The sequence below is a fragment of the Eimeria tenella genome, genomic scaffold (genome assembly GCF_000499545.2).
Source record: "Eimeria tenella Houghton genomic scaffold, Eth_scaff73, whole genome shotgun sequence".
In the NCBI taxonomy this organism is placed as follows: domain Eukaryota; phylum Apicomplexa; class Conoidasida; order Eucoccidiorida; family Eimeriidae; genus Eimeria; species Eimeria tenella.
Window position 1 is genome coordinate 4,540 of NW_013543445.1, and position 11,797 is coordinate 16,336.

At 49.7% G+C, this 11,797-nt stretch overlaps 2 protein-coding genes across 2 annotated transcripts in view; both read left to right on the forward strand.

Moving 5' to 3' along the window:
* Window positions 1-434: 434 nt before the first annotated feature.
* Window positions 435-7,122, forward strand: ETH_00013910 (uncharacterized protein; the record flags this gene model as incomplete). Its single annotated transcript, XM_013378086.1, has 17 exons — window positions 435-454; window positions 547-616; window positions 862-972; window positions 1,173-1,244; window positions 1,860-1,952; window positions 2,062-2,124; window positions 2,348-2,482; window positions 2,714-2,802; window positions 3,045-3,141; window positions 3,229-3,269; window positions 3,370-3,397; window positions 3,660-3,773; window positions 4,167-4,247; window positions 4,800-5,211; window positions 5,856-5,917; window positions 6,340-6,414; window positions 7,039-7,122. The coding sequence occupies 17 exons, from the start codon at window positions 435-437 to the stop codon at window positions 7,120-7,122; spliced, it is 1,647 nt and encodes a 548-aa protein (XP_013233540.1).
* A 1,142-nt stretch (window positions 7,123-8,264) lies between these two features.
* Window positions 8,265-11,797, forward strand: part of ETH_00013915 (uncharacterized protein) — a gene marked incomplete at both ends in the record, with an annotated part of 3,954 nt that continues 421 nt past the window's right edge. Inside the window, 5 exons of the mRNA XM_013378087.1 lie at window positions 8,265-9,423; window positions 9,566-9,782; window positions 10,130-10,491; window positions 10,767-10,947; window positions 11,513-11,681. Of these exons, the coding sequence (XP_013233541.1) occupies window positions 8,265-9,423; window positions 9,566-9,782; window positions 10,130-10,491; window positions 10,767-10,947; window positions 11,513-11,681 (2,088 nt within the window). The remainder of the gene's footprint in view (window positions 9,424-9,565; window positions 9,783-10,129; window positions 10,492-10,766; window positions 10,948-11,512; window positions 11,682-11,797) is intronic.

Sequence of the window (11,797 nt, forward strand, 5' to 3'; positions counted from 1 at the left end):
GCACCCGCACCTGCACCCCCCCCGCCGCCGCCGCCGCTGCTGCTGCTGCTGCTGCTGCTGCTGCTGCTGCTGCAGGGAGCTGTACAGCGTGGCGGGCGTGAGCCGGTTCGTGTCGCGCTACTTTTGCTTCGAAGCAGCAGCAGCGCCGCAGCAGTGTCCCCCTTGTTTGCCTTCTTTGGATTTAATTTTGAAATTCAAAAAAGGAGACAGTTTTGATTTGGCGCTTTTTGCTGCTGCGCTGCTGCTGGGCGCGGGCTTCGACGCGTTCTGCGTAGTGGGCACTGCGCCCTGCAGCGTGGCCCGCAACGACCAGGCAAACCCTAAACCCTAAACCCTAAACCCTAAACCCTAAACCCTTAACCCTAAACTCCAGAAGCTGGGTGCTGTACGAAAAATCCCCAAGCCTCCAGAAGCAACTCAAAAGAGGGGGCGGAATGAAAAATCGGGCGAGGGAGTGAGGGCAAGGGCTAATGGGGAAGCCATAAACCCTAAACCCTAAACCCTAAACCCTAAACCCTAAACCCTACACCCTTTTGTGGTGTGCAGAGCCAGGACTTGTGCCCGTTCAAACGTTCGACGCCCAATCAAAAGGCCGACGCAAAAGACGAAGGTCCTGGTGATGCTGCGCAAGTAAACTCAGCCCTAAACCCTAAACCCTAAACCCTAAACCCTAAACCCTAAACCCTAAACACTAAACTTTGCACTCGCTGCATTAACTAGAACAGCTTCGGCGTTGAAGCAACTCAGTAGTCGGGCATGATAGGTGGCCGATATTCACGTGTGTCTGCGTTGGCAAGGGCTCAAGGCCTAGGGTTTAGGGTTTAGGGTTTAGGGTTTAGGGTTCAGGGGCTGTAAGCGCAGGGCCATGAAGACGACACAACGTTTAAAATAGAGCTGCCAAAACCCTTGAGATATGAAGAGCTCGAGAAGTTGGCTGAGGAGAGGAGAAAGGAAAGAGAGGAGAAACAAAACGTAAACCCTAAACCCTAAACCCTAAACCCTAGACCCTAAACCCTAAAGCCTAATTATCAGCTTTCATCTGTTTGATTCTTGCGTTCCGGAGCTCCAAAGCCGACAAATCCGCTGTCCGCGAAACCGTAAACCCTCAGCCCTCACAGATATGCGCTAAACCCTAAACCCTAAACCCTAAACCCTCGGGTTTTCGCGTGCAGGCCCTTTTGAAAGCTGAGGATTCTGAAGAAGAAGAAGAAGCAGCAGCAAAAGATAAACATCGAGACAAAAGGGTTTACTGTTGGGTTTTGGTTCGCGCTGGAGAAAGAGGGGTTACTTCAGACCTCTACATCGACCCCGCTAGCGGTCCCAAACCCTAAACCCTAAACCCTAAACCCTGAACCCTAAACCCTGAACCCTAAACCCTAAACCCTAAACGCTAAACCCTAAACCCTAAACCCTAAACCCTAAACCCTCTGCCTTCACCCTGCCACTGCGCTGCTTCTACAAAACTGTTGCAGCACTTTTCTGCGAGGCGAGATGCGCCTCGAAATGTGGGGTTTCGGATTTAGGATTTAGGGTTTAGGGTTTAGGGTTTAGGGTTTAGGGTTTAACGGCTGAAGCAACGCTTCAGGTAAAGTCTACGAGAAGAAGGACAGTCCTTTCTTGGCCGTGCACTTCTTGTGGAACCAAGAAAACTTTTGGGTCCCCTAAACCCTAAACCCTCAACCCTAAACCCTAAACCCGAAACCCTAAACCCTAAACCCTAATGCATAAGTTCTTGTTTTCACTGTAGCATGGCTGTTTCCGCCAACCCTCAATAGGGTTAAGGGTTAAGGGTTTAGGGTTTAGCGTTTAGGGTTTAGGGTTTAGGGTTTAGGCTTTAGGGTTTAGGGTTTGTGTGGCAGGTCAACATGAGGCCAAAACTGAAGGCACAAGAAATTGATTTCTCTCTTTCTAACTCGCGGTTGTTCGAATGCGCCCTCTGCATGCCCCCCAAGGTCCACAAAACTAGGGTTTAGGGTTTAGGGTTTAGGGTTTAGGGTTTAGGGTTTAGGGTTTAGGGCTTAGGGTTTAGAGTCTATGATTTAGAGCTGGGCGGCTTTGCAGACTGAAGAGCACGAGAACCAACTTGCTGAATTCGGCGCTGACAGGAAGAACAAGAACGTCAACGTAGGGTTTAGGGTTCAGGGTTTAGGGTTTAGGGTTTAGGGTTTACGCTTCAGAGATTAGGGTTTGGGGTTTCTGGCCAGCAGCGTGTGCGTTCCTCTCGAGCCTTTAAAGCACGGGGTCAGGAGCGGCGGGCTCATGCTAAAGGGCTGAGCCCACAGGGTTTAGGATTTAGGGTTTAGGGTTTAGGGTTTAGGGTTTAGGGTTTAGGGTTTAGGGTTTGCAGGCTTTGTTCGCGCCTCGCGCCTGGTGCCGCCGCATTCAACTCTCTTCTCTGGATTTATTAAACCCTTTTTATGGAGGCCAAAAAACAGTGTTTTACAAAGACGCCAAATTCCAGGAGTTTGCTCCTTACTCCCAGGTCAAACCCTAAACCCTAATCCCTAAACCCTAAACCCTAAACCCTGAACCCTCGGCGCTGGGCTCTAGGGCCCAAGCCGTAAGCCCCCAGTTCTACGCAGCTGCCAACAAGAAGGCCAGAGCTCTCTTGTGGCTGGCGGGTTCCGCTTCCACCCAAAACCCTAAACCCTAAACCCTAAACCCTAAACCCTAAGCTAGGGTTTCGTGAGGGTTTAGGGTTTGGCTGCTACAGGCGGACGGCCTAGTGCGTTGCATCACTTTCTACTCCAACCCGCGTCGAAACCTCCCAGAAGAAATTCTCTTCCAATTTGAACACAGGAAGTACACGCGGAAACCCTAAAGCCTAAACCCTAAACCCTAAACCCTAAACCCTAAATGTAAGTCCTAAACCCTAAACCCCAGAGGCTGAGGGCCACAGTATACACCTGCAAGCCGCCTCCATAAGCAGAAAACTTTTACGGTGTGCATGCGCTGCCGTTTGTCTACGGCGAAGGGATACGGATTTAGGGTTTAGAGTTTAGGGTTTAGGGTTTAGGTTTTAGGGTTTAGGGTTTGGGGCTCAGCGACGGGCTGGAGGAACGCGTCTTCTGGCCAGCTGCTCGCCGCCAAGTCGAAAGATATGCACCAGGCAATCCACACGCCCTGCGCGAAGTTGTTACGGTAAACCCTAAACCCTAAACCCTAAACCCTAAACCCTAAACCCTGAGCCTTATCTTGAGAGGTACAGCTTGGTGTGGAGGCTTTCAGGTGTACGGAGAGAGGCGTGAGCTGCACTTCTACAACTCCAGGTAGGGCCATTAGGAATTAGGGTTTAGACTTTAGCAAAAGGGTTTAGGGTTTAGGGTTTAGGGTTTGGGCGAACTGTGAAGGGTTTGATTGGCGGCGCAGGCTCGACGGCTTAATTAAGCACGTGGAGGTGAGCTCATTCTTTCTGGCAGCCTCTAATCTTAAACCCCAGATCTTAAACCCTAAACCCTAAACCCTAAACCCTAAACCCTAAACCCAGAACCTTAAACCCTCAGCTCGCCGCGTCCACCACCTTGCCCGAACCCGCCAACCGTCCGGCGGGCAACACTGCTGATTATCAAACGCTAGGACTCAGAGTTTAGGGTTTAGGGTTTAGGATTTAGGGTTTAGGCTTTAGGGTTTAGGGTTTAGGGTTTAGGGTTTGTGTTTAGCTGTTCGGAAAAAAGATTTATGAGGAGTTTGAAGGCCGCAGCGACGGGCTTATAGAACACGCAATGAAAATGGAGGAAGGAGAGAGCACTGAGGAAGGCGGCGAAACCCTCAAGGTATAGGGTTTAGGGTATAGGGTTTAGGGTTTAGGGTTGAGGGTTTAGGGTTTAGGGTTTGGGATTCAGGGTTTAGTATTGAATGCAGCTGCCAACAGCGACGTTGGCTCTAAAGTGTTCGTGCACTTTGCCTCACTTCAAACCCTAAACCCTGGACCCGGATCGCTAAACCCTAAGCCTCAAACCCTAAAGGGTGGGTTTCACTTGCAGAAAACCGCGTTGAAGATTTGACATGCACTCGATGTCCTGATGGAAAGAAAATTCTTTACGTTTCTGAAGCCTGAGGCAAAACCCTAAACCCTAAACCCTAAACCCTAAACCCTAAACCCTAAACCCTAAACCCTAAACCCTAAACCCTAAACCCTAAACCCTACGTGTGGATTGTTGCTGCAGATTCGCTCTTTGCTGCAATACGATGGAGAGGAGGCACCCTTCAGTGGCGGCTGTAAAGCGCCGGCCCCCACAGAAGCAGAAGTAAAGACGCTAAACCCCAAACCCTAAACCCTAAACCCTAAACTCTAAACCCTAAGCCCTAAACGCTAAACCCTTAATTCTAGTTCCAGACAGCGAGAATGCGATTGGGCAGCGAGGGGCCTCTACGCTGCTGTGAGCCTTTCGTAAAGCCGCTTACAAAAGCTCAAACCCTAAACCCTAAACCCTAAACCCTAAAGGCTTGATCCTAAGCCCGAAACCCTAAACCCTAAACCCTTGCTGCAGGTGGCTCGCTTTCGCAAAATGCAAAAGGATTTACTCTCGAGATTTTCGAGCTCCGTTATCCCCCAAGCAGAGGCAGTCCACGCAGTACAAAACCTAAACACTAGGCCACAGACCCTAAACCCTAAACCCTAAACCCTAAACCCTAAACCCCGCAGCGCCTATCTTTGGAAGCCTGACCTTCCAGCCTGCAAAAATGTGTGCGGCATTTCTGCTGCTGTTAGTTTGCTGCTGAAACTGCTTTCCATGCTGCCGCAACCGCTGCTGCTGCTGCTGCTGCTGCTGCTGCTGCTGTTGCTGCTGCTGCTGCAGTGGCGCCGGCAGCAGCAAACAGCTATTGAGCTAGCTCGGTCAGCAACGGAGCAGCAGCTTTTGACAAAGAAGATTTGGATTTTGCGGCATGATGGAGACAGTTCAGGAGCAGCAAAAGTGGACAAAGCAATTAGCTGCGAGGGCCCCATCGATGCTGCTGCTGCTGCTGCTGCTGCTGCTGCAGAGGCGGCGGCAGTCCCCGCTGCTGCTGCGGAGGCCTTCGCCGCTGCAGCAAGCACGCTGTCCCCCGGGGCTGCGGACGCAACCCCAGCAGCAGCAGCAGCAGCAACAGCAGCAGCAGCAGCAGAGGGGAAGGAGTGGAAGCCAAAATACCCCTTTTGCAGCCACCCCACACTCACACCTGCCCTTGTGGATATTGCTGCTTATGTTGCTGCTAAACAGCCAGCAGCAGGTGCTGCAGATCCGCAGCAGCAGCCCACAAGGAGCGACAAGAAGCAGCAGGAAAGGCAGCAGAACTCTTTTAAACTGCTGCTGCTGCTGCTGCTGCTGTTGTTGCTGCTGCTGCTGCTGCCACTGGGGGCTCTTGCAGCTCCTCGTTGATGCTGCCGCTGAAATTTGCTGCCGTTGCTGCTGACTTCCGCTGCTGCTGCTGCTGCTGCTACTGCTAGTAAGGCGGATGCTGCTGCTCATGGCCATTCGCGTTTCTGCTGCAGCGGCAACATATTTGGCGGTTGCTGCTGCTGCATAATATTACACTTCACATAGTGATTACGGTGCTGCTGCTCCTGCTGCTGTTTGTGCTGCAGATTGATTTGCTGGCGCCATATATGGTGGCCTATGAAGGTCATTCTCTCCTAGCAGCAGCATCAACAGCTGCAGCAGCAGCAACAGTAACAGCAGCAGCAGAAGCAGCAGCAGAAGCAGCAGCAGCAGCAGCAGCAGCGTAGCTAGAAGCACGAGCAGCGCACAGGGCGCAGCAGCGGCGTCCCACAATCAGCATCAGCGTCATCCAAAGCATCAGCAGCAGCATCAGCAGCAGCTGCAGCAGCAGCTGCAGCAGCAGCAGCAGCAGCGCATGTTTGTGCGTGTTCGAAGGCAAGGAAATCGACAGCAAGACAGCGGAGGAGATTGCGAAAAGAGCCAAGAATGAACTTCGAGTAATTTTGAAAAAAGAAAAGATTTATTAATTTTGAAAATTCAAATTTTGTTTCGTTTGCTGCTGCTTGCTGCTGCTTCTCAGGTGTATATACACCTGAACTGCAGCACTTTCTGCCGATTTTTTTGGCGAATTTGTCAATTTTTTGCAATTTTGAAATCCAGTTTGTTTATTTTAATTTCAATTTGTTTTATATTTTAATTAAATAAATTTAATTATTTAATCGAAAAATCCATTTAAATCTGTTTTTAAAATTCTAGAAAAGTCCAAAATGGAGTCGAAATGCATATGCCCCTTTTTGCATGCATTTCGCCTTTCCTCTCATTTGCACTAATAATTGGCTATCGTTTGGTGTCCTTTCGAAACTTGTAGGGTTTAGGGTCTAGGGTTTAGGGTTTAGGGTTTTGCCCCGTGGTGCTGCAGCTGCGGCTGATGGGGAGGGCTGCCGCAATTCAGCAGCAGCTTGAGGAGAAGCAGGAACAGCTCAAGCGAATCAAAGTAAACCCTAAACCCTAAACCCTAAACCCTAGACCCTAATCGCTAAACCCTAGAATGTTGCGATTGTTTTGTTGCTGCCCTGCTTGCTGCTGCTGCTTGTGCCGCTGCAGCAGCAATTAAATAAATAACTACGCAGTTAAATAAATAAAAACAAATAAATAAACAAATAAATAAATGATTAAATAAAACAATAAATAAATGAATTCAGGAACAAGTGCAAAGAAGAGCGCGAGAAGCAAAAGGGGAAAAGTGGGAAAGTCAAGAAGTCCAAAAGGAAATTAATTTAAACTTCGAAATTCAAATTTTGCAACAAAGACTTGCAAGAGAAGAAGTTCGAGTCAGTTTATTTATTTATGTTTATTTTTATTTATTTATTTATCTATTTATTTATTTATTTATAATTTATTTACTTATTTATTTAACTATTTATTGGCTATTTATTGGTTATTTATTCATTTATTTATTCAATTTATTAATTTAAATTTCGAAATTCAAATTTTGCAACAAAGACTGGCGAGAAAAGAAGTTCGAGTCAGTTTATTATTTATTTTTATTTATTTTTATTTATTTATTTATTTATTTATTAGTTATTCATTTATTTATTTATTTATTTTTATTCTTCAGGCTTTGCAGAAACTGAATGAGCTGGAGTGCGCCATTGCCAAAGACACCCGGCTCAAGGCCATGTGGGCCAGCGGCGCAGAATAAACCCTAAACCCTAAACCCTAAACCCTAAACCCTACACCCTAAACCCTAAACCCTAGGCCCCAAACCCGAACCTCGAAGCACCGGCGGCTAGAGGCTTCAATTACTGGGGTTTGCGGCTTGGGGGGTTCGCCCACTGGCATGGTGGTGGCGGCTTTGCTGCTGCTGCTGCTGCTGCTGCTGCTGCTGCTGCTGTTACTGCTGCTGCTAAGCAGCTGCATTGAAACTAAACTAGAGCCTTGAAACAAAAGTGGAAGTTCATTGGTTCTTTGAGTGCTAGGGGTCGAGACTTTCTGATCTAGGATTTAGGGTTTAGGGTTTAGGGTTTAGGGTTTAGGGCTCTGGGCCAGGGTTGATCACTTTCTGAAACACAGCCTCCCCCAGTACTTCTTCTGTCTGTTCAAATGCATCAAAAAGAATTAAAATAAATAAAAGAATTAAAATGAAAAACAAGAAAATGTGCAGTTACAGTGTAGAGACAGGCACGTGCCGATACTGTGTTGCGGCCAGAGCAAGACCAATGGTCCATTGGTCTGCTGCTGCTGCTGCTGCTGCTGCAGCTGCTGCTGGCGCTCCAGCAGCAGAACCTGTGCACAAACACTAAATTTGCTGTTATGTTACAATAAATATGTACCAGGATCCTTGCTTCATTGCAGAAGCGGCAGCAGCAGCAGCAGCAGCAGCAGCAGCAGCAGCGCCGGGACCGCCGAGCTTGCAGCCAGCCTGAGGCATTTTACACCCTTTTGTTCCTTTATTTCCGCCTAAAATTTATTTTATTTATAAAAAATAACTAAAAGAACAAAGAGAATAATGGGGGGGGCAATGGTTATGGCGAAATGCCTCTACAGCAGCAGCAGCAGCAGCAACAGCGGCAGCAGCGGATTGCGGCGCCTCAGATCTAGCGGTGCTGGTCGCTCTCCGTTTTCCGCGCAAACTGAAACAAGCAAATAAAAGAGTTTATTATTTATTTATTTATTTGTTTATTTATTTAGTTGTTTGTTTTCTTGTTTCTTTTTTGTTTATTATTCGATCGCTCGTTTTTTCAGCGCCACCCAGCCGCCAGTGGGCCTCGACGGCCTCACCGCGGCGGCCAACAGCAGCAGCAGCAGCAGCAGCAGCAGCAGCAACTTGGTGTGTTTAGGAAAATGGCCAGCAGAGCACCCAGGTGGAGGTCAAGGGAGATGCTGCTGCCTTCCGACGCTTGCCAGCCGCAGCAGCAGCAGCAGCAGCAGCAGCAAGGAGAGCAGCAGCACCTGCAAGAGCCGCTGCTGCTGCCGGAGCACCTGCTGCACCCGCCCCAGCAGCTTCTTCAGCAAGAACAGCAGGGGCGGCAAGTGCAGCAGCAGCAGCTGCAGCGGCAGCAGCTGCAGCAGCAACTGCAGGAGGAGCCGCAGCAGCAACAGCATCGACTTGTGTCGTCGCCTTACCTTGAAGCTCCGGAGCCTTTTGCTTCTTTGGACGCATCTGCTGCTGCAGCGGAGGCAGCAGCAGCAGCTGCTGCTGCTGCAGTTGTCGCTCCTGTCCTAGAGGAAGCGGCAGCAAACATTGCAGCGCCAATCGAAGAACTAGCAGCAGCAGCAGCACAGCCTATTGCCGCTAGAGAATTCAGGCCCCGGCAGCAGCAATCGCAACAGCAGCAGCAGCAACTGCGTCAGCAGCAACGGCAGCCGCAGCAGCCACGGCACCCGCAGCAGCAACGGTATCATCAGCAGCAGCAGCCGTGGCAGCAGCGACATCAGCAGCAGCAGCCATGGCAGCAGCATCAGTCCTGGCAACAGCAGCAACTGCCGCCCTGGCACCAGCAGCAGCAGCCCTGGCACCAGCAGCAGCAACAACTTCCGCCCTGGCACCAGCAGCAGCTGCCACCCTGGCAGCAACAGCCACGGCAGCAGCAGCAGCAGCAGCCATGGCAGCAGAAGCCGCAGAGGCCCTGGCAACCCCGGCAACATAAGCCTTGGCAGCAGCAGCAGCCTCCGCAGCGGCAGCCAAGACAAACAGAGCAGCAGCAGCCGCAGCAGCGACAAACTGAGCAGCAGCTAGCAGAGGCAGCAGCAGCAGTAGCGTGGCCAGTCCTAAGCAGAAGGAGTCCAACACGCCTTCCCAGAGCAGCAGCAGCAGCGGCAGCAGCAGCGCAGGCAGAAGCAGCCGCCGCAGCAGCAGCAGCACAGGCGGAAGCAGCAGCAGCAGCAGCAGCAACTGCAGCAGCAAAAGCACAAGCAGCAGCAGCAGCAAGCCTGACAAATCGGCTCGAAAGGAGCTGGAGCGAATCAGAAACGCTGGCTTTAAGCACAGCAATCCCTAGCCGTAAGTGCCTTGCAGCAGCAGCAGCAGCAGCAGCAGCAGCAGCAGCCGTAACGGCAGCCGTTCCCCCACGTGTGACTGCAACTTTGTCCGTTTGCGTGTTGCCTGCATGCGCGTTCTTCTGCTGCTGCTGCTGCTGCTGCAGCTCTTCTGGGGTTTTCTGCAGCAGCGACAGAAGCAGAAGCAGGCACTTCCGTGCTGCAGCGCGTGCTGCAGCAGCAAGAACAAGTGCAGCAGCTAGTTGCTGCTCTCAGCGAAGGCGCCTGCGGGCCCGGCGGGCAGCAGCAGCAAAACAGCATTGCATTCGTGCTGCTGTACTCCATTCCAAGATTTAGGATTTGTGGAACTCCAGGGAACCCCTGGTACTGTTGCTGCTGCTGCTGCTGTTGCTGCTGCTGCTGCTGCTGATGTTGATGGTATGGCTGCTGCTGGTGATGACAATTATATATTTGCAGTTGCGGTTGACAAGGTCCTTGTTGTGCTGTTGCTGCTGCTGCTGCTGCTGCTGCTGTTGCTGTTGCTGTTGCTGTGGGAGGCAGTAGCTGCTCCACTTACTGACGGCAGCACTTTCAGTCTGTCTTCTCTTTTTGCATCTTATCAATTTGCTTCCGGTAGAATATAAACAGACCCATTGGCAAATATTGTACTTTTGTGTTGCTGCGCTGCTGCTGCTGCTGCTGCTGCTGCTGCTGTGTGTAGACGCAAACAGCAGAGAGCATGATTTCCGTTGCGGCCGTTGCGAGACAGACGACTCTGCCTTCCCAGCTTGTCTACTGCTGCAGCCAGAGCAGCAGCAGCAGCAGCAGGAGCAGCAGCAGCGGCTGCTGCAGATAGTCACCGAGCAGCAGCAGCAGCAGCAGCAGGAGCAGGAGCAGCAGCAGCAATACGCACAGCGGCAGCAGCACCAACTCCAAGGGCCCACACTGGATGAGCGCAGCGTATATGGCCAGCAGCAGCAGCAGCAGCAACTGCAGCAGCAGCAGCAGCAGCACAACAGCTATTTTTACCCCCTGTCTCCCCACAGCCGCGTTGTGAGCGTTAGGGACGGCCGGATAGCAGCAGGAGACCGATGTAAGAATTTAAAAGGCAATTTAATTAATTAATTAATTAATTGTTTAATTTAATTTAAAATGGTTAATTACATGTTTAGTTTTAATTAATTATGCAAAATAGTCATTTAGTCAAGTTAGACGAAAGAGCTGCCTCGAATATGCTGGAGCTGCAGCAGCAACAGCAGCAGCAGCAGCAGCAGCAACAACAGTGCCTATTTGGCTGCGTTTCTGTCTGTGTGCATCATGCTTCTGCTTCTGCTGCGTTTGCTGCTGCTGCTGCTGCTGCTGCTGCAGTGAGCATGAGCGGGATTTGCGTGGTTCTGTCTGGGGCCTTTGCTGCTGCTGCTGCTGCTGGCTGGGCCGGGGGCAGCGCGCAGCTGCTGCACAGTAGCAGCGGGGAATGGATTGCTGCTCCGCTGCTGCAGCTGACAGCAGCAGCAAAAGGTTTCCTGCTGCTGTCCACCCGCAGCGTGAGGTTTGTCTTGGTGGACAGCGGCGGCTGCATGTGGGCTTTCTTCAAATTAAATTAAATTTAAATTGATTTAGTCGATTTAATTGATTTAATTAATTTAATTTAATTTAATTTATTAGATTAAATTAAATTAAACTAATTAAATTCGATTTGTTGTCCAAATTCGCTTCCCTGCGGTGTATGTACACTTGCTTGCACGTGCATTATTCATTTCTGCACGCAGAAGATAAATCTATTTTATGTATATTTATATTTTATTTATATTTATATTTTATTTATATTTATATTCATATTTATATTTATACTCATATTTATATTTATATTTATATTTATATTTATATTTATATTTATATTTATATTTATATTTATATTTATATTTATATTTGTATATTATTTGTATTTATATTTGTATTAATATTTACATTTATATTTATATTTATATTTGTATTTATATTTGTGTTTAAGTTTGTATTTAGATATTTATATTTACGTTTATATTCGCTTCTGTATTTGTGCATAAGTGTCAGCTTAAACCACTTCGGTGTTGCTGCTGCTGCTGCTGCTGCAGTTATAAGGCGGTTGGCGGCGCGGACTTTGTTGTGCCATTTCCCGGTGACTGGATTGTGCTGCCTGGGGGCATCTTGCAAGAGATGCCGCACCAGCAGCAGCAGCAGCAGCAGCAACAACAGCAGCAGCAGCAGCAGCAGCAGGAAGGGCTGATGACGCAATTAGAGCAGGTGGTCAATGAGCTGCTGGGGCCAACACCTGCAACAACGGCAATCGTGGAGAGGCTGCAGCAGCGGCAGCGCAACAAGTTGCAGCAGCAGCAGCAGCAGCAGCAGGAATCGAAAGC